Source organism: Nematolebias whitei, chromosome 2 (genome assembly GCF_014905685.2).
Source record: "Nematolebias whitei isolate Nwh7 chromosome 2, NemWhi1, whole genome shotgun sequence".
Classification (NCBI taxonomy): Eukaryota; Metazoa; Chordata; class Actinopteri; order Cyprinodontiformes; family Rivulidae; genus Nematolebias; species Nematolebias whitei.
Window position 1 is genome coordinate 29,671,718 of NC_056499.1, and position 25,121 is coordinate 29,696,838.

The 25,121-nt window shown below is 39.1% G+C and overlaps 1 protein-coding gene across 1 annotated transcript in view; it reads left to right on the forward strand.

Moving 5' to 3' along the window:
- Nucleotides 1–5,114: 5,114 nt before the first annotated feature.
- Nucleotides 5,115–25,121, forward strand: part of slc7a10a (solute carrier family 7 member 10a) — a 31,506-nt gene continuing 11,499 nt past the window's right edge. The window contains 4 exon segments of the mRNA XM_037691227.1: nucleotides 5,115–5,234; nucleotides 5,236–5,341; nucleotides 17,096–17,300; nucleotides 19,335–19,486. Of these exon segments, the coding sequence (XP_037547155.1) occupies nucleotides 5,115–5,234; nucleotides 5,236–5,341; nucleotides 17,096–17,300; nucleotides 19,335–19,486 (583 nt within the window).

The following is a 25,121-nucleotide window of genomic DNA, read 5'->3' on the forward strand; positions in this document are numbered from 1 at the left end:
TATTATATTATATTGCCAGTAGAGACATGTTTTACTACTTTTTCTGCTCAATTTAGGAGTCACATTTCCTTTACAGAAAGTAATTTTTTGGGGTTTTTACTGGGTCTGTTTTTCATGGACTATATAATGTTTTCAGATGATGGTACTGTGCGCTTGTTAAAACAAAGTAGTAAACACTTTATTAACAGGTGCAGGTCCAGAAATGATAACCAAATATGGAGAAATGACAGAAAAAAAGTCAGTTTCCCCCTTGAGGTATAGAACAAGGTAAATTATTTCTAGGGTTTCAAACCCAGGTGTCTTTTTATAGGAACTCTATACGTTTTTGACATGTTTAGACAGGAACTCAAATTTCTAGAACATTGACTGTCATAAAGGTCTTCATGAAGACAAATAATACCTCAAAACAAAACTTTTATAAAGGAAGGATGTTATCAGTTCAAGAAACGGGGGAGCAGCAGCTGCTGCAGCTGCTTCACCTGCTTCTCTGATTGCCATGTTGGTTTTTACGCTCAGACCACTGAGCAAAGTGCTGTACACCGATAAAAGAGTAAGACACAAGAATTACAAACAAAAATAAAACAATAAGATCAGGTATGTTCTGGTAATGGTTGGGTTTAGGGTCAGGGTCTTGGTTAGGCTACAGAAATGAATGAAGGCCAATACAATGTCGTAATAAGGGTAGAAAGACAAACATGATTGTGTTTGTCTGTTAGCAAAATATCTCATGATTTAATGGGTATATTTTTTAAACAAATAAAACTCAAATGTAACTGGATGGATGACAACGACTGCCAATATGAGATCAAGCATTTCCAAGGTATGACTGAAACGGCAATAACGCTGACCCTTCTCATCGTAAGTCGATGAGTTTGAAGGCGATGGGGAATATGCATATTCTTCAAGGAATGCTCACTCTTTAGGGTTTTTCACTTTGATCGGACAGCATATCTTTTAAGAATTTATGTAGCTAAGATCTGATTTACATCTGTAGTCCGGCAAGTCGAAGCAAGCCTTTGAAAATAGGTTGGAAAAACTACAAAACACACAAAATAGTATACTATAGCATGCACTGGTCCTTTTCCTTGGTTGAGCTTGTCCAACAAAGTACGATGCAGAACAGAGTATCTTTCAGCAGACTTTATAATCTGATTTTTATTTTTTTTCAAAGGGCAGATTAAACTCCACCACTTTAATCCTTGACGCACCTTTAAAATGACTATACATTTAATATATTTGGGCCCAAAATGGGCCCTCTGATAAAAGTTCAATAAAAATGTAATGTATTTTTTTTACGTACTTCCACAACATCAAATCTTTTCAACAACTTCAGACATAAATAGGCCAATATAAAGTTGTTTATTATTATTTTTCAATGTTTTATTTATTTATTTATTTATTTACATTTTTATCAATTTTTTGTCATAAAAACCCTTGATTTTTTTTCCTATCGGAAAAATACAAAATATGCAGTATTTTCAAAAATACTGGCAAAGTGGAATAATTGGCAAGGCCCCTCTGTGACTGGCCGAAGTTCCTCCCCTGATCCTTCCTGGCCCTCAGTGGACTCTTCGCTGCTAACATCTTCCTCATCCTGCTCACTCTCTTTAGATGACTGCAAAACTGCAGCTAGCACTTCCTCTACTGTCAGGTTTTCTCATCATGGCTGTCTGCTGGACAAGTGACAGACAAGGCTGCAAACTACTCTTGTAAACTTTAAAACATGCACCTGTCTAAACATGTTACACCACATATCCAGTTGGAGTAAGGAGGCTCTCTCTTTAAAAAAAAACAGTCCTTTTGGCCTTTGGCGACTGAAATTTCACACACACACACACACACACACAAACTATGTTCTCAACAACATTCACACCACTCTTTTATATCAATCCCAGCTCACCAGGGCCATTTTTGATGCTTTCAGATTTTTTTTTTGTACCTCCATGCATTTTGCAAGATAAGAACACCAGGCCTCCAATGCAACAGTATGTAAGGAGGGTGTGAAGGGGTTGGTGTGTGTGTGTGTGTGTGTGTGTTGGGGGGGGGGGGGGGGGTCATCCCACTTAAAACCTATTTTACAGTTAATTTGAAGGTAGACGCTTAGATTTATTAAGTATCCATGAAAACAGCATTTTCTTATGTCAGGACTACAGCAATATGTGGTTATAATGGGAGTCAGTGGGACCAAATAGGGCCTTAGGGTTGTTTGTCTCATTTGTCTCTATGTGTCCCTGTAATGGACTTGTGACCTGTCCAGGGTGTCCCCTGCCCCTTGCACAGTGGCTGCTGAATATGGGCACCGGTGACCCTCGTGACCCAGAAAGGAAGAAGATGGTAAAGACTACGTTTTGTGCAGATCTCCTATTCTATACACCTTACAATAGAGGGGTCATGAAAATTAAAAAAATAATATTAAAATACAAATCCTGGCCAAGTTTCATGAAATTAGTTTTTAAACTGACTGATATATTTAGAATCAATATAAAATAAAAATGTCACTTGACACTCTCGGCCCTCGGCTTCATACAGCCACTCCACCGTCAGGAATCTGGGGGTTATTTTCGATAGTGTTTTTAAATTAGACAAACGGATAAATGCAGTTGTGAAATCCAGTTTCTTCCAATTAAGACTCGTTGTGTGAAGTCTTGTCTTGTCGCTTGAGAACCAGTTAGACCTGATGTGTCTTGTACTTTGTAGTTGTGTGTTGTATTTTACCGTAAACTTTCTTGTGGTTCCCAAGTCGCACAAGATGTATTTTCTTTTTTGGTTTTTCATTTTAATTTGATTTCATTGTAAATAACTTTGGTCAGCTTTTGCTGTTTTTATGTGCTATATAAACACATTGACCTTGACAATCCAAAAATAGCAAATAAGCTGAATGTACATGTTTGGTCTCCTAAGGTGCTTTGAGGATTAAACCAGTAGTCATTTCATGTGTTAGTGGTTGTTACAGAAAATATGAATTTCTCACACACAACGGAACAAAACAGTGGGACAAAACGTCATCTGGACAATATTCTTTTGGATCTCCTAAGCTGCTAAACGTTGAAACAAAGTAAAACTGTAAATGTGCCAGGACATTTTTTTTAAACCTTCCAAATGTAAAATCGATGTTATCCAGAGAGAGAACACTTTTGGATACATATGTTCTGATATGCTAGGTGGTGGTTTCAAAATGTTTTGAAACAATGTCTTTTCTTGCTCAGTTAAAAAAAGGTCTTTAGTGACAATAAGATGTTTGGCTTGAGTTTTCTCATGTTGCTTACTTGTATAGTCGTGCTCGATATGCTGTGGCTAGTTTAAAATGTAACACGCTTACTGCTTTTACTGTTTCTATGAACATGTGGATGTTACAACATCTTGATTGTGAAGCCACAACACTTCACACACCATCGTGAAAGCTGGAGGCTTCTTTTTAAGTGCTCTACTTAGCCAACAGTAGTAATTAGGGGTGCACCGATAAATCGGCCCCGATTTCCTTAATTTTGGGAAATCGGAAATCGGACGATACTTGCATGAGAAACTGATTTTACCGATTTTTTAGTTTTAACAACAATTGTCTAAACGTCATTTATATTTCAGAGCACTACCTCATGGCCACTTAAAACAAGTTTGTATTGTTTCTAGGTTATTGTTCAAGGGTATGTTTTTCAACAAAATAATATTGGCAAATTGAAGGTACATTATATCCTAATAACACCTGACTGTCGCTTTAAAACAAAATCGGTATCGACCAAAATCAGAATCGACAGGTCCGACTTTTTAGAAATCGTGATCGGAGATCAGCCAGAAAACTGTGATCGGTAATGTTTCCATAATTGCTGCAAAAGGATGTCAGGTGTGCTCACCTTTGTTCAAAACTCTCATAATGTTGTACCTTCACAGCTTGTTTTTATTAAATGCTTGTGTACTTTTAAAAAGGAATGAGGTTCACAGCACTGAGGGGAGTTCTGCTGTAAGCCATAACATTAGCAAAATAAAAATAAAAAGTTTCTTTATATGAACTGAAATACATTTAATGTCTTATTTAAAGTATTTGAGTTGGGATAGTTTCCCTAACTTATTAAATCCTCAAATAATTGCATTTTAGGGACAGCTGTGACACCTAATATGTTTATTGCTACTGCACTATGTGGCTGTATCATGCATGTATGTCATGAATGTCATATATCATGTACTTTGTATGTCACATATGTCACTACCATACCATCATAAATCAATAAATCTCAATGTTACTCACTACCTGTGCAATAATCTGTCACACAACCTTTGTAGTATATGCTAGTTATGTGCAATATAGATCATGTGCATTTATGCTTATGTAACCGGGTTGTGTTTATATTTTGTTATAATTACGCAAAATGTCTTTTATAACTTGTGATTGTAAAATAGCAACAATTGATTTTAGTTTTGTTTTGTGATTGGAGTGGGCAGCCTGTAATGTGGGTGTTTTTGTTTGTTTTATTCATCAGGTATGTTATGTATATAACAAGTTAAATTTATTAGTTTGTTTTGCAAGATTGTTCGTGCCCTTTTTGTAATGTGTCCTACGGGAGAGGACAGGAGCGGGCAGCGATAATGTGGTTGTTTTTTTATTTGTCTTTTTGTCAGTTGTCCTAGGGGAGAGAGAATAATGGGGAGACCAACCACACCCAAGGCAAACCATGTCACGGCCTGATTCTTATCAAATCAACACAACGCACAGGTGGGACCGGTTACACTTGTGAAATACTTACGCATACAAATTCATACCTGCACCGTTATATTATACCATTTTGTTGTTTACTATATTTCTTTTGGACCTTGTAAATATATTTCTTTTCACTTTTTGGTACTATTTTTATGTATTTATGTTTATTTATTTATTTATTTCCCCTTAACCTGCATATGACAAATAAACAACATAAGCAACTTCTTTTCAGGCTTAGATCATTTTAATTGTTAGGTTTATTTATTTTGCATTGCAAGTTTTTAATGCTTTAAAAACTTGTTGGAGCTTGCAGGCTTCAAATTACTTCCTGTTTTGAACCTATAAAAAACAGGAAGTAATTGTTTAACCTCTCCGCTGCAGGTTCAGGTGTTTTCTCCTGACCCACCTGAAGTAAAGGCTGCGCATGCGCACTGCCTCCTCCGCGGGTTGTATTTTAAGGGGCGCCCGGGAGAGCTGCGCGTGGTTCAGCGTGCACTAACTGAGCCGGACCGAGGCGGAGAGGAAGCGCCTTTCACAGGACGGAGGAGATGGATGACAAAGAGGAAAGGAGGAAAGATGAGAACGCCAACGAAGACAAAGTCACTCTGAAAAAAGAGATTGGACTTATGAGCGCGTGCGCTATTATCATCGGTGAGTGCGCGGCTGGCTCGGTTGTTCAGGATGTGTGTGAACTGGCAGACGTGGACTTTAAACTGGCTGAGCCGGTGGGTTTCTGCTGTTTTGTCAAAAGTTTTGTTTTTACCACACCGAGGAGTCACTGTAGGCTTCACGCGCTCCGAAACAGCGTTTTATTGGTGGTTCTGGTTCGGTTTGGGTTCTGACTCGGTCCGGATGGAGTGGAGATGGAGATGCTTACGTGGCTGGTGTGCTGGAGTTGAAAGGCTCAGGCGGAGTTCAGCCTCCATGTGGTTCCGTGGCGCAGCTGACGGGCTGTCACTGCCAAAAGTTCGCTTCACTTTCCAGAGTGGACCGTCGGAAACAACCCGCCCACTCCGAGCTGCAACTGGGAAATTATAGTGGCAGAGCTGGGAAATATGATTTCAGCTTTTTAATAATGGAACAGGCTGCGCGTGAACCAGTGGGCAGCTTTATACTGGTGCAGCTTTATACTGGTGCAGCTTCTACTGGTGCAGTGAATGTTTTTATAAAAGCTTTTTAATGCGCAAATGTCTCCATGAGCAGTGAACTCATAAAAATTATAATTAATAAGTAATTGGTTTAAATGCTTCGTCTTTATGGTTGAGAATAAATATATTTCGTGGTGAAAGAGTGTAGTTTAAAACTAATGTTGGATCAGTTTGTTGAATTATCCAAACCTTCTGCTTCACTTCAACTAAGACGGTGTTTGTCCATTTTTGTTTTTCATAAACACCATAACCAAAAACTGACCTTTGAACTTGAAGAGGGGAAATAACTTCTTTTTTATATATATATATATATTTCATTTGAACATTTAGTTAAGATATTTGCGTCAGAAATCTGGAGTTCCAAATGAAGAAAAGGATTTAAAACCAGCATCAGGTTGAGCCGTGGGTATTTGGGTGGAGTTTGCATGTTTCCTTCCACAGACCAAAGCATGGGCTGCCTTCAGGCCCAGGCCGCCTTGCAAAAGAGAGTAGTGACCTCAGTGGAATTTGCCTGGTTAAATAAAGGTTAAAGAAACAGAAAAAATAAAATGGTTTCTTGTGCAACAGCTCACAAACTAGCCGTCTTTTTAAAACGACTAATATTTCTCATTTATCTAAACCCCTTTTTCCAAGTTTCACACCATGATAATGTCTGACTTCTTTCTAAAGCCTGAACTGAACGATGCACACCAGGCGTGGAAGCAGAAGTCTGCGTATTGTTTGCACACAAGGATCTGGAGTCACCCAGCAGAATCAGCCTCTCACAGACCGAGTGGTGTACTGTGCAGTGTTGGTCTGTGTCTGTCGGACACGACTGACTTCACTAATATTAAAGCACAAGTCACACTGTGTTGGTGACGACGGATACTATTTTAGCTCAATATTTATAAAACGGGCCGTGCTCCAGCCAGTTTGGGTTTAGTTCATGTCTGTTAAGGTATCGAAGTCAATTGCAATAACATCTCCAGTGATTTAATTTTCATTAATCTCTTCAGTAGAGACGTTTTGCTAACACGACAAACACACAGTGATGCAAGCGCAAACGATGGTGCCTTTTCTCTTCTGTTGGTGAGCGATAAGAAACTAGAGATGTTGCATTTCCTGTGAAAATGCAGTGTGAATGCTTATTGCAGAACTTGCTGAAAAACAGCTGAATTTAGCTAAAATCATACTGAAATGTAGCTGAAATGGAAGAACAAGCCTAAATTAACAGAAGAATACAGAACACATATTTGCTGAATTGGGTTTTAATAAGCATAAATAAGCACAAAAATTAGGAAATTAGCTTAAAAAAATCTGAACTTGGCAAAGATTTGCTTAAAAGTAGCTGAAAATGCTGAAAGAAGCTTAAACTACTAGAAGGAAGTGGAAAGGGCTGAAATGAGATAAAAAATGTGGAGTTAGCTGAAAAAGCTAAAATATGCATAAAAACTGCTAAGTTGTAGCTAAAAATCAGAAAAAGCTGAAACTAGCAGAAAAAAGCTGAAAGGAGCATAACGAGATGAAATTAGCATAAAGAAGTTGGTTAGGCTGTAAGTAGCAGAAATTACAATGTAAAACTTCAGTTTATCAGAAAACAGCTGAAATTAGCTACAAAAATGCTAAAAATGTAGCTGAAAATTTAGAACAAGCTTAAATTGGCAGAAGAAAGCAGAACAAGTTTGCCCAGTTTGGCTGAAAGACGCAGAAATGAGCACAAAAAAGTGGATATTATCTGAAAATGCTGAAATGAGCAACAATAGCTGAAAAGTAGCTAAAAAGGCAGACCGAAGCTTAAATTACAAGAAGGAAGTGTGGCGAGCACATTTTTCTGAATTGGGTTGAAAAAAATTAAAATGAATGCAATAAACGCAGAATTGGCTGAAAAAAACTCACATTAGCATAAAACAGCTACATAGTAGCTGAAATAGCAGAAATAGCTGAAACTTGTGGAAATAAACTAAAATAAGGAGCAAAATAGCTGAAATTAGCAGAAAGAAGTTAGATGAAGCACAAAAATGTAGTTAGCATAAATAATCTGAAAAAAGCACAAAACAGCTGAAATTAGCTGAAAGTGCTGAAAAAAAAGTTTAAATTTGCTCAAGGAAGCTGAAAGAAGCTGAACGGTTGTAAACCGATCTGAAGGATGGAAAATGAGCTCAATTCATTTTCTGAGGAAAAAAAAAATGGCAGAAAAGACTAAATATTTCCAAAAGCTAAAGTTGCACCAATACCAAAAGTCAGAGCAGGATTGTCCTGAAAGAGCTGAATGTTTTGATTTATGACTTGTTGAAATCGTTTAAACTGCGGGACGAGAATCACACCGAAAAATGTACAGAAGAAAAATGGATCACAATAGTGTGAATGCTTCCTAAACATTCACACTATTGTGATTAATATAAGTTCATAAGTGTTGAGGTGGTGAGTAGATGATGGGCGTTGATGAAACGGGGTGGCCTCTTGGTCAAATTCTACTTGGAGCTCCATACAACCATTCTGGCCCTTCTGGTTTTTTGTTTTTTACTGAAACTACCTGTTAGTTTTAATAGTACAGGACTTGCATGTTGTGGTTTGTCTTTTATGATTTGCGGAGCGATTAGATTCATGTTGGTGTCTTGCAACACTCGACTCCAAACAACAACTTTCATAGTTGAAACAATTAGGCAGATTTTCATTTTTCCATCCTTCATGTGTTTAAAAAAAAAAGTTATAATCTGGTGAAGCACAAATGCCAAATCTCTTACGTGAATCGTTGCGCCGGTACTCGCTGCGGCAGCCCCTGCAGGAAAGAGCAGCTGAAAGAAATTATTATTTAAAAATAAGTCTTTACAGTTTCAGAGTCCGGTAGAGCCTGGTCCCTGAACATCACGGGTCAGTCAACACGTCACATGTACTAGCTGCTCCTGCAGTTCTACATCCGGTCTTTAGTTTGGGTGTAGCGTTGAGTTTTTCAGTTAAATGAACTTTCTGTTGGGAGTGATTTTATTTACACCAGAAACATCAGGATGCTCTTTGGGCGAATGAGTCTACAGAACCCTGGCTTTAAAACATTGTCTTAAATTTTGTGTTTTTCCTCCATCTTTGTGTTGAAGTGTTGACAGCACCACATTAATTCTTTGCTCATTATCCAGATTAGCTGCGCTTGAGGAGATTGAGGATGTTAATTCGAGGGGGGGGGGGGGGGGGGGGGGGGCTACCAAGGCTTCTGAGTTGTGAAACTTAATCAAATAGTTTTTTACCCTCTGTAAATTTTTCACAAATCTACCCAAAAAGTTGTTTTTTAATTAACTTGTTGCTGAGCGTCATATTCAGTATATTATAATAATATCAGTGCTACTTTGTCTTTTTTGATGTGTTGTGTACAACTTTGAGGAAAATCACAAGTTAATGAGAATATGCTGATTTTTTTTTTTTTGTGTCACTTAAATGCTCTGTACCTGTGCTGATGCATTTGTCATAATTTCACTAGAAATGAAGACATTGTCTCACACCTATGAGTAAAAGCGTAACTCGATTTCTCGTTTTTTCAGCCAGGAGTACCTTATTTTTCAGACTATAAGGCGCATTAAGCGATACAAGTTCATTTTAACAGATTTTTGAGCGCTGTGTCACAAAATCTGTTCGAGGTCAGTAAGCACAACCAGAATTTATACATAAGACGCACCGGATTATAAGGCTCACTGTCGATTTTTGAGAAAATTAAAGGATTTTAAGTGCAACTTATACTCCGAAAAATACTGTACTTTACATACTACAGCTTTACAATAAATATCAGCCATAGGATATCAGTGCACGGTGTAGATACACTTCAGTTTTGATCTCAACCATTCCGAGTAGACTTTCATGAAGGTAAACGCTAAAACACCAATCATTCCCTTTTTAATTAAAGCTCCAGCAGTCTTCTGTATTTTGATTCCTCTGAAGGCGAAAGTATTAAAATTAGATCCCGATTTCTTGGCTTTAAAATTAGAAAATATAATCAAACCCATGAAAAACAACACCCACAACCAGAGATGAATTTCACTCTAGATTTTATTTTAAAAATAGTTGTGCAAAGGATTTAACTTTTTTTAGTAAATGGTGATGATTTGAGCTGAGGTTGAGGGGATTTGACAGCCATGGTGCAGGGGGGTGGGCGAGTGGGTTGATAGGACTCTGATTCATACTTTGAGCTGCATTGCCAAACTTCATGACATAACGAACACAACACAGGCTTTATGTAACAGCTCTGCATCTCAACACGGCCCCCACAATCCAATCAGACAGTGATCAACGCTCTGCCTGGACCTCCTCTCCTGCCCCGCTTCACGGCGTGCTTCACCGAGTTTTAACAGCTAGACTGTGTACAGTAAAAGACTCTTGTTTCTGTAAAGTTTCCTTTTAACTCCAGACTTCCCCAAGGAAGAGAAAACCCTGGAGGTCAGTGCAAAACATGTTTTGCTTGAACAGCTGCTGTTTGGTTATACTTGCAGTAGTTTTTTGTTTTTTCTTTTGGAATGGGCTGATGTCATAAATTCCAGACTGAATCTGACCTTATCACATGGTGCCTTATTAGCACAGTATGTGTTGTAGCAAAGTGACACGTCAGGAAACCTGTGTGTCCCCGTTTTTAGGTCAGCTGTGGCAGAACTCTTCTGAACTGACCCCTACTGTTGTACTACATTGTACTTCCCAATAGTTTTGACTGCAGACCCTCATTAGTTGTAAAGTTATCCATCAGAGTCAGTTTCTTTACTGTCATGTGGTACATGTGGTGGAACGAGATTGTGTACACAAGGTCCCAGTTACATCCAACAGTAAAATGTAAAAGAAAAACGGCAATAAGATCTAAGATACGGTATGAACTAAGAAAAACATAGAACAAAAACAATAAAAACAATACGCTGAACAGCAGCACGAGCATGAGTCTGTGTGAGCAGATGAGCACGCATGAACACAGCAACATGAAACGGATCAGCAGCAACATGAAACGGATCAGCAGCAACAGTGATTTTTCACAGTGATTGTTCTGGGGAGGCTGACTCAACAGACTTCTGTGCAGCCTTCACCACTCTCAGCAAAGCTTTTTCTTTCTGCAGCTGTGCAGCCTCCATGCCACACGTTGATGCTGGAGCTGGATGTGTCCACCTACTTGATTTTCAGTAGCTGTCACTTTTCCCAGCAAAGCTGCTCAAATCATTGAGGGGTGTCAAACTCTGTTACAAAAAGGGTTCAAAATTGAAAACTTATTTCAAACCAAGGGCTGATTTCAGTCAATCCATTAACCCCAGTCAGATACCTGACATGTTCTCTTGGGTGCAGGTTCTTCAGTCTCATTTGACGTTCTCCGATGCTTTTCCTGCACCAAAATCAAAGATTACGAAGAAATTCAAATTCATTTTTCTTGGCTTCATAGTTGGCCAATTGTCATGTCTGAACTACATAAAGTATGCTCCGTTTTAAAGTAAAATGGGAAGTGATAAAAGTGTGTTACTTTCAAAACATCACCTTTGGGGGCTTTAGATGTTAACCAGGGCCATATTTGCCCCCCGAGCCATGCATTTGACACATAAGACTTCTGGGGTTGTCCTGAGGTGTTCTGCCCTTAGAAATATTTGAGGTAGTTCACCCTTTTTAGTGAGTTTTTTGCTTATCTGACAGTACTTTGGGTATTTGTTATCCTTGCACTTTGTAGACCATTTTTGTTCCTGTGGATTGTGGAATAATAATAAAATTTATTTATAAAGGCCTTTAAAACAACCACAGCAGTAACAACCTGCTGTGCATGTAAAATCAAAAAGATTTAAAACACATCAAAATGATAAACACTGTTAAAACAGTAAAGCCACTAATCAATAAAAACTGTAGTGCAGTGCAAGTCTCAGGCTGTGCCAAAAGCCAGGGATTTTTTTTTTTTTTTTTAATGGACAGTGAAGGGGCTCGTCTGATGGGTGGAGGGAGGATCATCCCAGAAATCTTGGTGTCCCCTCTGAGCCTTCGTTTGGACCCTGACACCTCCAGGAGTAGCTGATCAGCTGATCTGAGGCACCGAGTAGGAGAGTATGGGTGAAGCAGCTCAGAGGGGTAGGATGAAGGTAGGCAAGACCATTTAAACTTTTAAAAACAAATAAAGTAATCTTAAAATGAACAGGCAGCCAGTGGAGTGAAGCCAGAGGTGAGGGTGATGTGTTCCCTCTTATGAACTCCAGTTAGAAGCCGAGCAGAAGCGTTCTTGACCAACTGGAGGCATCTGAGGGAGGACTGGCTGACTCCAAGGTACAGAGCGTTGCAGTAATCCAGCCGAGAGTTGACGAAGGCATGGATTACCGTTTCCAGCTGCTGCTGTGTGAGGATGGGCTTTAGCCAGCTGTCTGCGATTATTAAAAACTGTCCTTGACCACCACTCCTATGTGGGAATCTAATTTGAAATCACTGTCCATTTTAAAATCTAGATTAGATTAGAATATGGTCTCTGTAGATTGCCCTAGCTTCTCATATGCGTCATCAGATCCCATCAGATGGATGTTTTTAGGAGTTTGGAGTCCAAGTAAACATTTAAGAACATGTTTTGTTCTTGAAGTTTTTAGTGTGACACTGCTGGCCTACTGAGTGGGTGATTTTTCACTGAGGGAACACTTCAGGTAATAATGTCCTGAGAGCGCACGCTGTAGCTGCACTCACGCGGAGACATGTAGGAGGAGATGTATGAAGGCAGCAGACCAAGAAGTGATTTAAAGATGAAAATGTGCCAGTGAGAGAGTCTACATGAAGTTAATGATGTCCAGTTAACCAGTGAATACAGGGTGCAATGGTGGGTATGGTAATTACAGCGATGTCTACCATCAGTAAGTGTTCCGACATTATGAGGTTGTGAATGATCTGTAAAGAATATCGAGTCATATGACCTGTCGGTGGAAAGGTAACTCGGTTAGTAGAGCTGTTGCCTCTCGGCGCCAAGGTCGCCGGATCAAATTCTGTCCAGGGGCCTTTCTGGTGGAGTTTGCATGTTCTCTCCGTGCATGCCTGGGTTTTCTCCAGGTGCTCCGGTTTCCTCCCACAGACCAAAAACATGCATGTTAGGCTGATTGGTAAATCTAAATTGTCCCTAGGTGTGAGTGAGAGAGTGAATGGTTGTTTGTCTCTGTGTCCCTGTGATGGACTGGAGACCTGTCCAGGGTGTCCCCTGCCTCTCACACAGTGCTGGATATGGACACCAGTGACCCCTATGACCCAATAAAGAAGAAACGGGTAAAGATAATGGATGGATGGACCTGTGTAAAAATATAATTCGTATCTATGGCTGAGTGTGAGGAGTTTTACTGACTTTACCTGCCCGTGCTTATACTTTAGTCCCTCGTTTATCACTAGGTTTAAGGACCACACCCTCTGTGATAAGGGAAAAACTGAAGCAGGGTTACAGTAGTCCAAGTTCAAGTTTCACTCCCAATTTCCCTCCTTCTGTGTAAATAAACAATTTAAATTTAAATACTGTAATATTTTAAATAAACAATCCATGCATTATATATTTTATTTTTTAAATATTACAGTATTTAAATTTAAATTGTAGAGAAGAGATGCGCAGCAGGGCAGCAAAAAGTTAACCCTTCACACCGCTGTTGCAGCACGAGGAGAAATATGTGCGTGGGAGAGCGCAGAGATCATGACAGGCTGCAGAGAGAGCTTCTCCCTGGACCTGTGGGCTGCACACAAGTGCAGGAGGTGCTAAATCATTTAAAATGATTTATTTTAAATAAACAATCCATGCTGATCGTGCGACTCATCCATCAATCAGCCAATTGTGTCGTTTCCACTCTTACTTTGAAAAACCGCAAAAGAGTTCGAAAATCGAACCGTGAAGTAGCGAGGGACTACTGTATTTTTTGATTGGTTTAATGACATGGCATTGGCATGTTTAAGTGACTCATAAGTGATTATTATGCAAGAGAAGCAAACAAATTTATTGAAAAAGAAAACGCCTGTAGTCTATGGGACCCAGCCTTTACAAAGAAGAACGAAAGGTTAACTTACTAATGTTAGGTTACAATTAATCTGCTGTCAAGTCTGTCGAAATAAGATAAGCTTTTGCAATCTGCATTTAACATCATCCAGACAGATTTGTTCCGCCTCAAACTTGTCCTAAATGCTGACAAAAACCAAAGGGATGCTTTTTTTCAAACAGGAAGTTGGTCCCAGCAGTTCTTCCTCCGATTTTATCCTCGAATCAGAATCAGAATAAACTTTATTGGCATTGCTCCGAGATACAATGCGAATATGTACGTACAGTTGTCCGAAGATGGGCGGAGTGCACGAAGCTGCGGCTACAAATAATTAGCACGGCCCTCTTATTCTTATTCAGAATAATATTTTGCTTAGATGCGAAAAGGAAAGAAAACACGAGGAGAGACGGTATAAAGAAAAGATCTCTCACACCGTGTCCTAGACAGGGCACAATTTGAGGCATAAAAAAAAACCTACCACAGCAAAGCAACATAAACAGACATTATACATTTACATATAGACCGGTGAAAACATTGAATTTTAAGGGAAAGTCGTAGCATAGTCCAGATCCCCCGCTCAGCCATTGTCCAGATAAGAGGTGACGTTCATCTTCAGCTCGGTTGAGGTTCTGTCACATGTCCATGGCCTTGGGGAAGGGAGTGGTGAGGAAACACTCAAAGCATCTTTGTTTTTGTCAAAACATGCCAGGAGGAGTTGAGAAGTCCGGCATCAAGGCCACAGTTTGGGTCAGGCAGAACTTGTGAATTGTTGTTTCTGCCTTTAAAGTCCTGCTGTACATATTCTCTGATGGAAACTCCAAAACAGCTGAATTGATCCTTTACTCCAAAAGTTGAGCTCACAGCTTCTCCAAGATTATTCCCACCATTCATGAGTGCTGCCAGGAAGATCACAGTCCTGATAACAGCTGCTCCAATTCCCTGACACAGCTTCCCACATTCAGTCCAAACACTGTCAAGCTTCAATACATCCACACGAATTCGTAGACAACCAGATTTCACCAGCCCAAACAGCAAAAACCAGTTGTCCTCATGAATCCAATTTGTTTCCGTCGAGGTAAGAGGGTCCTCCTTACCCTGACTCCTGTCGGGAGAAGTTGATCGATTTTGTTGAGAGACCAGCTGATCCTTCGAATTAAGAAGTATGCAGAAAAAAAAGAAGCTTTTAAAGCAAAGAGCGCAGCAGGGAAGTGGGTGGGGGGGAGAGAGGGGAAACACGTCTGGTTCCACCGTAGAATAGAAGGAAAAAAAAAAATGGTGTCCCTATTGAGTTTGTTGATTCCTATAAACATTTGGGTATCTTGGTCGACTCATTTCTCTTTTAAACTCCATGTGGAAAACCTAGTAAAGAAACTGAAAGTTAAACTGGGTTTCTTTTTCAGAAACAGATCCTGTCTAACCCTGAATGCTAGAAAACGCCTTGTAACTGTTACTTTCCTTCCCTCCATTGATTATGGTGACATTATTTACATGAACGCTCCTACAAGAACCCTGCAGATGTTGGATGCTGTCTATCATGGTGCACTAAGATTCATAACTGGCTGTGATTATCGTACCCACCACTGCACCCTGTATTCACTGATTAACTGGACATCATTAACTTCACGCAGACTCTCTCACTGGCACATTTTCGTCTTTAAATCACTTCTTGGTCTGTTGCCTTCATACATCTCCTCCTACATGTCTCTGCATGAGTGGCAAAGGGCCTTCTCCTACTCTGCTCCTGTTTCCTGAAATATCTTACAAAAAGACCTGAAGCTCTCGACCTTGACCTCTCTAAGTGGCTTTTTAAAATCTGTTGGACTCCTGGCAAGGACTAATGCAGACATGTTCCTGTTTTTAGTTTTCTACATTCACCTTAGAATCTAGCTGTTTTTGTTACTTTTTTTGCCATCTTATTTGTAAAAAATAAAATAAACTAAATCTGTATGCCTTTTTATATTTGTCTATCGTTGTTGCTGTTGTCCATTGTTGTCATCATTCTTTGTTGAAATCAGGTCTCTCTTGTAAATGAGTCCTCGAGGCTCAATGGGAGTTACCAGTCTAAATAAAGGTTGACTGAATGAAAGAAAAATGCACAAGGAATCCACAAGATATAAACATAACAGCGAATATAAAAATATCAACTATTAACTGTTAACTGTTTCTGATGAAAGCTGAAACGTTTCTACTTTTTTTGGTTTTTGTTTTTTTGTTGTTTTTTGAATGTCCAGAGGACCAGACTTTTAACTTTTTTGGATATCAACTATTAAGTTCTAAACAGGTCGGGAGTGTACAGTACATGTGTGAAATGTTTTAATGTGAAAACATTAAAGTGTTTATTGTAGTGCAGGATTAATTTTATTATCCTATGCGCAGAGAGGGGGAGAAGTTGCATAGTTTGATAGCCACAGGGAGGAAGGACTTCCTGTGGTGTTCTGTGGAGCACCTCCGTGGTCTCAGTCTACGACTACGAATACATCTAGGGCCAACTCTCAAACCAAAAATGTTAAAACACTAAAACCTGTTTGACAATACAGAAACTGCGTTTTTTAAGCTTGTGCATGATTTTGAAAATCAGCAGGAGATTTGCAGTTGGATAGGTTGGAGCCTTGACCTCTGACCTTTAGTGTGTGTGTGTGGGTTTTTATTGTGACAACAACTCAAACTGAGTCACAGATGCATTGAACACTTCTTTAAAACATTAGCTTAAAGGTGTTTTGTGAGACATAAGTCTTAAAATTCTTTAGATTTTTTTTTTTATTTACCCTTTTTGTATACAGGTAGTCTCCATTGAGTCACGGAAACTCATTTTCAAAAGAAACCTGTTCTTTGGGAGCAAATGGTGGGGGTTAAGGGCCTTGCTCAAGGGCCCAGAGTGGGGCAAATGAAGGTGGAGGCAGGTGTGGGTGTTTCACCTTGTCCACCCACATTTTGATGTTGACGGTACCGGGAGTTGAACCTGCGACTTTCCGACAGGCCTATCTTCTCTAACCTCTGCGCCACCACTCCAATGTATTTTTGTATTTATTTACAGACCTTTTCAGATGCTTCTCTCGTAATTAAAGTTATATCCCTAGCATTACCCTTACAGGTTGTCTCTAATGTGAATCAAACCTATGTTTGACTCTAAATGTTGTACTTATACACATTTACTATGATATACAGGTAACACATTGAGTTTTGAATTGGCTAATTCTCTGTATTTATGCATTTAATGTAAATTAAATTAATGTAATGCATTGAGCATGCATCAGGGCATTTAATGTAGAAACAGTTTAACAATTGTAATCTCATCTTTTAAGGGAACATCATTGGTTCTGGGATATTCATCTCGCCTAAAGGAGTGTTGGAGCATGCAGGCTCAGTGGGACTGTCGCTCATCGTCTGGGTCTGTGGAGGGGGGATCTGCGCCCTTGGGTCCTTGTGCTATGCTGAACTTGGCGTCACAATCCCAAAGTCTGGAGGAGACTATTCTTATGTGACAGAAATCTTTGGAGGGCTTGTAGGGTAAGTATGTAGTTATTTTCTAGTTGCCTCATCTGTTTTTCTTAACATGTACTTTAACAAACACTACAACAGATTACCACATATAGATTTTAAGTTGTGCTCATTTGATTTGTATTGCATTACAACAACTCAGGGTTGGCTAATTAACACCTTGTCTACATACTCTGGGGGTTAATTTTAAACTATTATTTTTCTTCATTAATACAATACTGGACATGTATTTTTGTTTAGCTTCTTACTTGACCCTAATCTTTATTGCTCCAGGACTGTTTCATGAGCTTTTTGGATTTCATTATGCATCTTATTTTGGAAATTGTAACCTAATTTTCTGCTGTATACCTATCCATCCATCCATCCACCAACCCTGGACAGGTCACAAGTCCATCGTAGGACAAGATAGAGACAAATGAGACAAACAACCACACACCTCTTAGACAAACTGACACTCACTGCCTGTGGGGACTGGGAAAGAAGGATGACACTTGTTGATGCATCAAGTAGAAGAGGAGCTGCTTCAGTCAGTCAGAGTCAGAGATTCTTTGTAATTCGCACCTCATGTGGTGGAGCGAAATTATGTACACATGGTCCCAGTTATATCCAACAATAAAATGTAAAATAAAAACCATGATAACATCCAAGATATTAACTAAGAAAAACATCAACTAAATATACACTAAGCACTAATAACATAAAAACATCACGTCGAACATCAGCACAAACCTGAGCATGAGTCCATGTAAGCAGATGAGCACGCATGAACACAGCGACATTGAACCAGATCAGCAGCAACATTGAACCAGATCAGCAGCAACGTGATGTGATTATTTTCACAGTGATTATTCTGGTTAGAGATTAATGAGTCTTAACAGCCTCAGGGTAGAAGCTGTTCCTCAGTCTAGTGGTTCTACACTTGATGCTCCTCAACCTCCTTCCTGAGGGGAGCGGGGCAAAAAGTGTGTGTGCTGGGTGATTGGGGTCCTTCATGATACAGGTGGCCTTCTTCCTGCATCTGGAGGTGTAGATGTCTGTGATGGTGAGGAGACTGACTCCAACAGTCTTCTGTGCAGCCTTCACCACTCTCTGCAAAGCTTTTCTTTCTGCAGCTGTGCAGCCTCCATGCCACACATTGATGCTGGAGCACAGGATGCTCTCCACTGCACAGCTGTAGAAGGAGGTGAGGACTGAGCTTCCCAGACCATAGCCCCAGACCAGCTTCCCAGACTATAGCCCAAATTGGTTACAAAATGTAGCTTTTACCAGTAGAAAAATTGGAGCACATCAGATCAGCACATTAGCAGCTGCATGGTGATTTTTAAGTCTAGGTCTCCATCCTGACCCACAGGTTCTCACAAATTGAAGAACTTCCAGTTCCAGCATTGAAAACTGGACCAAGAGATGATTAAACAAGGTGGCCTGTTCTGATGGAGCACATTCAATTCAATATAACTTTATTATCTATAACATTCCATGAAATTGAGACTTATCTTTGACATCTGGTTCAGTGTTTCTTGTTACTTGCCTCGGGAGGGTGCTTGGTTCTGTTGACAGGGCGGGGCACCCTGCTTGAATAATGCTATGGGAAATGCTGTGGCTTATACATGCAACACAAAACAAGTGAAAAATGCAGTAAAACCTTTCAAAAAGCATTGCTAGAGCATTCCCTTTTTCATATTGGAAGACAGGCCTTCTCCGTGTATAGCAGTTGTCTGAGGAAGACCTTACCTTTTTGTTTTGGCAGCAAAACAAGCAGGACCTAATGGTTTGTCAGTATAGCTACAAATAATATGGAGCTGTTGATGTACTCCAACATGGTGCATTTTGTGTACTTGCTGTTCTGGTGGTGTATTTGTTCTTCTATCTGACAATATGTCATAATTATCCGATTTTTACATCCTTGACCAAGCACTTAACCCCAACTGCGACCATATTCATTGTAGAACAGTGATGTGCACTGACGACTTTCAGAACAGGGAAAAATGTCAGCAACTTACACAAACATGTTTAAATGGTTGTTTTGTCTTTTCTTGGTTTCAGTTTCCTGTTGTTATGGAGTGCCGTCCTCATCATGTATCCAACTACACTGGCTGTCATTGCTCTCACCTTTTCCAATTACGTCTTACAGCCAGTCTTTCAAAACTGCTTGCCTCCATTCATCGCCACCAAACTGCTCGCCACCATCTGTGTCTGTAAGTCCCAAGTTTAAAGCCTTCTGAAACTTGACGTACAATATTTTGTCATATTAGCTATTTATATGGTTGATGGTAGAAACGATAGATCGTTGCAATTTAAAAACAAGATCTAGTGAAACTTGGTTTTGTCACATTCATTCTTTATCCCCATTTCCTTAAGAAGTTATTAGAGAAGTGAGGGTGACAAAGTTCTTGCGGTCACAGGTAAATAACAATTGGCTTAGATATTTTGATGTTTTTATTTAGTTGTTGTTGATAGTCATGGTAGCTCTTCAACACAGGTGCTGTTGCTTCATCCTGGCATTTTAAATGTCATGACAATGAAAAATTGCAAAAATAAAAAGGAAAAACTCACACCAGTGCACCGAAGTCAGTCTGGAATTTTGAGAAAAATGAAATCGACGAAGGGAAGTGAAGGCAGCACTGTTGGTATAAATCATGTCACAAACTAATAGCCAATGCACAATTTTAACAACAAAAGAAAATTATTTTTATACATATGCATGAATGATAATAAAATGAAAAATGTTATCATCTTATGTTCTTAAATGAGTGACTTTTTTTTCTCATTTATTCTTTTACTCTAGTTATGCCTTTCTTTTTTTTTATTCTGAGCAGCATGCTGGCACTAAGTTTTGGACTGTTTCATTTATTCCTGTTCATCTCCCAGTTGCTGTTGCAGAGAGGGAAAAAACTGTTTTTTTGCCACGTTTGACTAATTGGCGCTTACTGATTGGTATTCTTCAGTCTATTTCATAATAGCTGAGGTTTTTTTTTAACCTTGTATTTTTCTCATCAGTAAAGACTAAAATAGAAAAGCCAAGTGTGACTAAGCAAACCACATGTAGTTATGTTGATCTAAGAATATCACACTATGGTATTTCACTGTATCATGATGGCGCTTTTTCCATATAATTTCAAGCTGTGCTCATTTCTAGCCTGACCTGATCAACACTGTTAGTTGAAATGCAGACTTCAACCACTGGTATTTAAATAACCTGTGAAAAAACATACTGAGCATGCATCTCATGTACAAACCAACCAGTCTCGTCTTGTCCAAACCAGATGGAGTAAAGGAAACTAGGGAGATGTCTGGGAGTGGGATGAGTATCTGTATGAGACTGTGCACATGTGTCCAGCTGAGGTTGACATGATCAGAGTGCACTGATGGATCTCCACTGTTTTTGACAATGGAACTGCCCAGAGAGACATGCTGCAGATAAGGAGGTGTGCAGAGATTATTGTAAATTGTTTGCTCCTGTTACTGCATATCAAAAGGGAATGGTCTGGATACTTTGCACATTAATGATGGAAGATCCCACTGACCAGTTGTGACTCTTGTTGGGCTTTACATGGTCCTTTTTACTGCTTATTACTATCCACGGTGTTTTCTGTTGCATAGCATCACACATCAGACCTAAGGTCCCAGAGATTTCAGTCTTCTGTTTGTAATTGGCTAATATAGGCTTCATGTCTCAGGTCTAAATTTGATCCACCTCTCATACACAGGGAACGAGCATCCAAGGCACCCTAATAATTCATGACACTCCAACATTTTTCAGTCAGGTCATCTGGACAATTTCCAGATGACCTGACTGAAAAATGTTGGATTGTATACCTGGATTATTGAGCATGGATTTTGTTGTTTTCAACCAGTTTGACAAGACTGTCAACAAGGAAGAGGGCCGGCAATGGAGGAGGGGGCGTACCAAAGAGGCCATCTTATTACAAGCAGAACTGGTTTGTTCCACTTTGGAGTAAGCTGTTGGGGGAAGAATCCGTTTTGTTGTGCGTTTCCTTGACTGATGAAGCCTTCCTGACCGAAGGCGAAACGTTTCAGCACAACAAAAGAAACTGTCCAGATGACCTCACTGAAAAATGTTGGATTGTATACCTGGATTATTGAGCATGGACTTTGTTAATTCATGACACTGTTTGCTGGATTGAAATTGTTTTCAGCACAGAACTCTGTGAGGTCAAATGAGTTTCTTAGAAGTGAGTTTTATGAATCTGAGTCATCCCAGATATTTGTTGTCCCTCTTTCCTCCCCTACAGAACACACTGCATACGTGTGTGGGTAAAACCAAACAGGTCCAGTTGTGGACTAGCTGCGTTCTAAGAATAGGCACAGTGTGAGGCCCAGAGCACCACTTCAGCACAGCACACCACTTTCAAATGGTGTGCTTTAACATTCCTTTTATTGTGGAGTGTTACTTAAATTAAATATAATCAGACTCAGGCCAGAGGAGCAGCTCTGGCCCATGTTGCAATTTTATTTGACCAGCTAGATAATGATGGATATAGCAGGGGTTGCCAACACGATGCCTGTGGGCACCTGGTCACCCGCAGGAACCAGGTGAGTCACCTTGGGCATGTTCAAAAATGGCACTCATCAATGAGCACTTTATTTTCACAGTGATTGGGAGGAAGAAGTTTTTATTTGTTTATTTGTTCACAGTTGTGAAAGACAAGTGTTCGTGTCTTGTTTGTGGCGTGACTGTAGCAATGGCAAAACGCCACAATGTGAAGCGACACTTCACCAGCTAACACATTAGCTTTAGGCAGAAAAACACCGAGAGTTAAAGGTTTGAGCAAACGGCAGCCTTTCTTCATGAGGCATTTTCAAATGTGGAGGTCTTGAAAGGAGCCATGATGACATCTTTAAAAAGTTAATTGTTTAAAAGAGTGAAAGATGTGACTATTTTAAATGCTGCAGATATCGGTATTAATGTGGCATAATTAATTAAAAAATGAATTTAAAAATTTTTTTTGAAGTCCTTCGACACTATTGACCACACCATTCTCCTTGAAAAACTGAATAAATACAGCATTAGAGGATTAGCACTACAGTGGGTATCTAGTTATTTGAATAATAGGAGACATTTTGTACAGGTAAATGATGTAAGATCTACATTTTGTGTTCATGGATGTGGAGTTCCTCAGGGCTCTGTGTTGAGACAAAAGTTGTTTATTTTGTATGTGAATGATCTAGTTGATGTGTCAGGGCTTTTGAAGTGTGTTTTATTTGCAGATGATACCACATTTTTTTCTTTGCATGAAAATATTGAACGGATGTTGGAGATGATACAGGCAGAATTCGTAAAAATACAAACTAGGTATCAATTTAACAAGTTATCATTAAATTTGGGAAAAAAAAAACAACTACATGATATATAGTAATAGAAATAAAATTATCGCAGTCCCATTTAAAATTGACTATTGAAATTCATAGAGTTAATGAAATAAAAAATTTGGGTGTTATTAATGAGAAGCTGACACGAAATCTCATGTAAATTGCTTAAGAATAAAAATAGCAAAATCGGTTGCATTACTGTATAAAGTAAGAGTATTTGAATGACAAAGCTTTGTATATATTGTATAATGTAGTAATTGTTCCATATTTAATCTACTGTATTGAAGTTTGGGGAAAAGCATGCAAAACAATTACAAATCCTATTTTTATTTTACAAAAAAGAGCTATAAGAATTATTAGAAGGAAGTGCTATGGTCATCCAACAAATATATTATTTCATCAGTTGAAATTATTAAAATGTTAAGATTTGGTTATATTTTACAAGTCCTGTATAAAGCTCATAAAAATATTACCCCCAAATATTCAATTAAAATTTGTTTAAAAAAACAATAATTATAACTTTAAGGGAATGGAAATGTTTGTAAAAACTCCATTTAGAACAAGTCTGAAGGAGCTGCGTTGTAATTCAGGGAATAGGATTGTGGAATTTTCAAATTTCCAAAACAATTTATATGTTTAAAAAGATGATTAAATTGAAGTTGTTAAGAAAGTACGATGTGAAGAATGCCTGATGTTTTTGTTTTCGCTTTGGGGATTGTTCAAGCCTGTTGGTGGTGGTGTTGGTGTTAAATAAGGGGCAGATATGATTTTTTTTTTCTTCTTTCTGAACCCTTTTCATTGAGTGTTTTTTCTTTTTGATGTATTTGTTCTCAGCTGCCTTTGGGTGAAGGCAGGCGACACCCTGGACAGGCCTCCAGTCCATCACAGAGACACAGACAAAAAGACACACTCCCAGTCTCACCTAGGTTAATCCAGTCACAAAAAAAAGCCCCAAAATGGATTCAAACTGAGAACTTCAGTTCTCAATTGAGTTCTATCACAAATTATCAATAATTGATCATATCTGCCCTGGCAAATTATTGATAATTATTGTGAGTTCCTAACGTTAAGACGTGATCAGGCAATCATATATTCACACATATTTAAACATACATAAATAAATGGTATATTATTTATAGTATAAATAATGGTACGTATTATTTATACTATATATATATATAAAGGTGAGCAGTGTAAATTTGTTTGTATCAAACAATCAGCCTTTTGTGTCACACAGCCCCACTGAAGTCTCAAAGATCTAGACCCTGATCTGGAATGATTAACTCGTCACCTGCTCCACATGCAAATATGTAGTCAAATAACAGAGTCAGCTGTCAACTGATCTCAAACAGAACAGCGGTGGTGTTGGGCAAGTGGGGGGTGGGGGGAGATTATCAGTGCAATTCATGTTCAAAAAAATGCTGCAAGTCCATTCTCAATAATCCAGGTAAAAAAAATCCAACAAAGTTAAGTCATGTCCTGTAGATGTTTTCTTTCTTTTTTTTTTTTTTTTTTGATGTTTTGTTCATCATCCAAAGGACTTCATCAGTCCGAGGAGCCACAACAAACTCAGTCCCATAAATAGCACACTGGCATAGTGGGTCAACCAGTTTGCTGGTGATAAGATGGTTTCTGGGGCCCGCCCACTCCCCCATCGACTCCTCTGAGGCAGCCATAGCTAAAGTGGTTCAAACCATCAAAAAGAAACCGTCCAGATGACCTGACTGAACTTTGTTGGACTTGGCCCACTGGTTTAAGTCAGAAATTGAGTATGAAGTCTGAGTTCTGATGAGCGAATCAGGACAGTGAGTCATCCAGATGTGTCACACCTCCAGCAGCAGCAATGCTCGTGCTCTATGGAAACATTCACAAAACACCTCAGTCCTCCTGGACTGAGATGTGTTTTGGGCTACCTCAATGTGATTGGACCAAGGTGACAAGTGGGTTCAAAGCCAACCCACCCCTGGTACGCCTGTGTTCAGTGGAGCCAGGTAGTAACAGAGGCAAAACAGCTGACACTGGGGGAAAAGTAAGCTGCAGCTCAACAATGGGATGAATGATGTGGTGATAGTGTGCAACCACCTGGTTGTAGGATTAAACAACAACAGATTTATTACTGGGGGGGAATATTGATGATTCGCAGCAACTTTGTTGTTAGTTTAAAAAATAGTTGACCAATAAAGGGATCACTAAACATAGTTAGTTCATGATTTGTAAATGACTCGAGAGAGACGTCTATTCTTCACTTCAGTCCAAGTTCTGCCACCTGCCTTTTTTTAAATTTTTTTTTTTAGAGACGCGCTGCTCACTCCCTCACTGTCCATCCTTCAGTTCAGACAGCCTTATACTGCCGTCAGTGGTAAAAAAAGGTACTACATATAAAAATTAACCAACATTTCTTCTTAAATTTGACATTCCTAATTCTTCTAAAAAAGTTAAATCTGGTCCTCTGGACATTCAAAAAAACCCAAAACAAAGCAAAACAACAAAAAATATAGA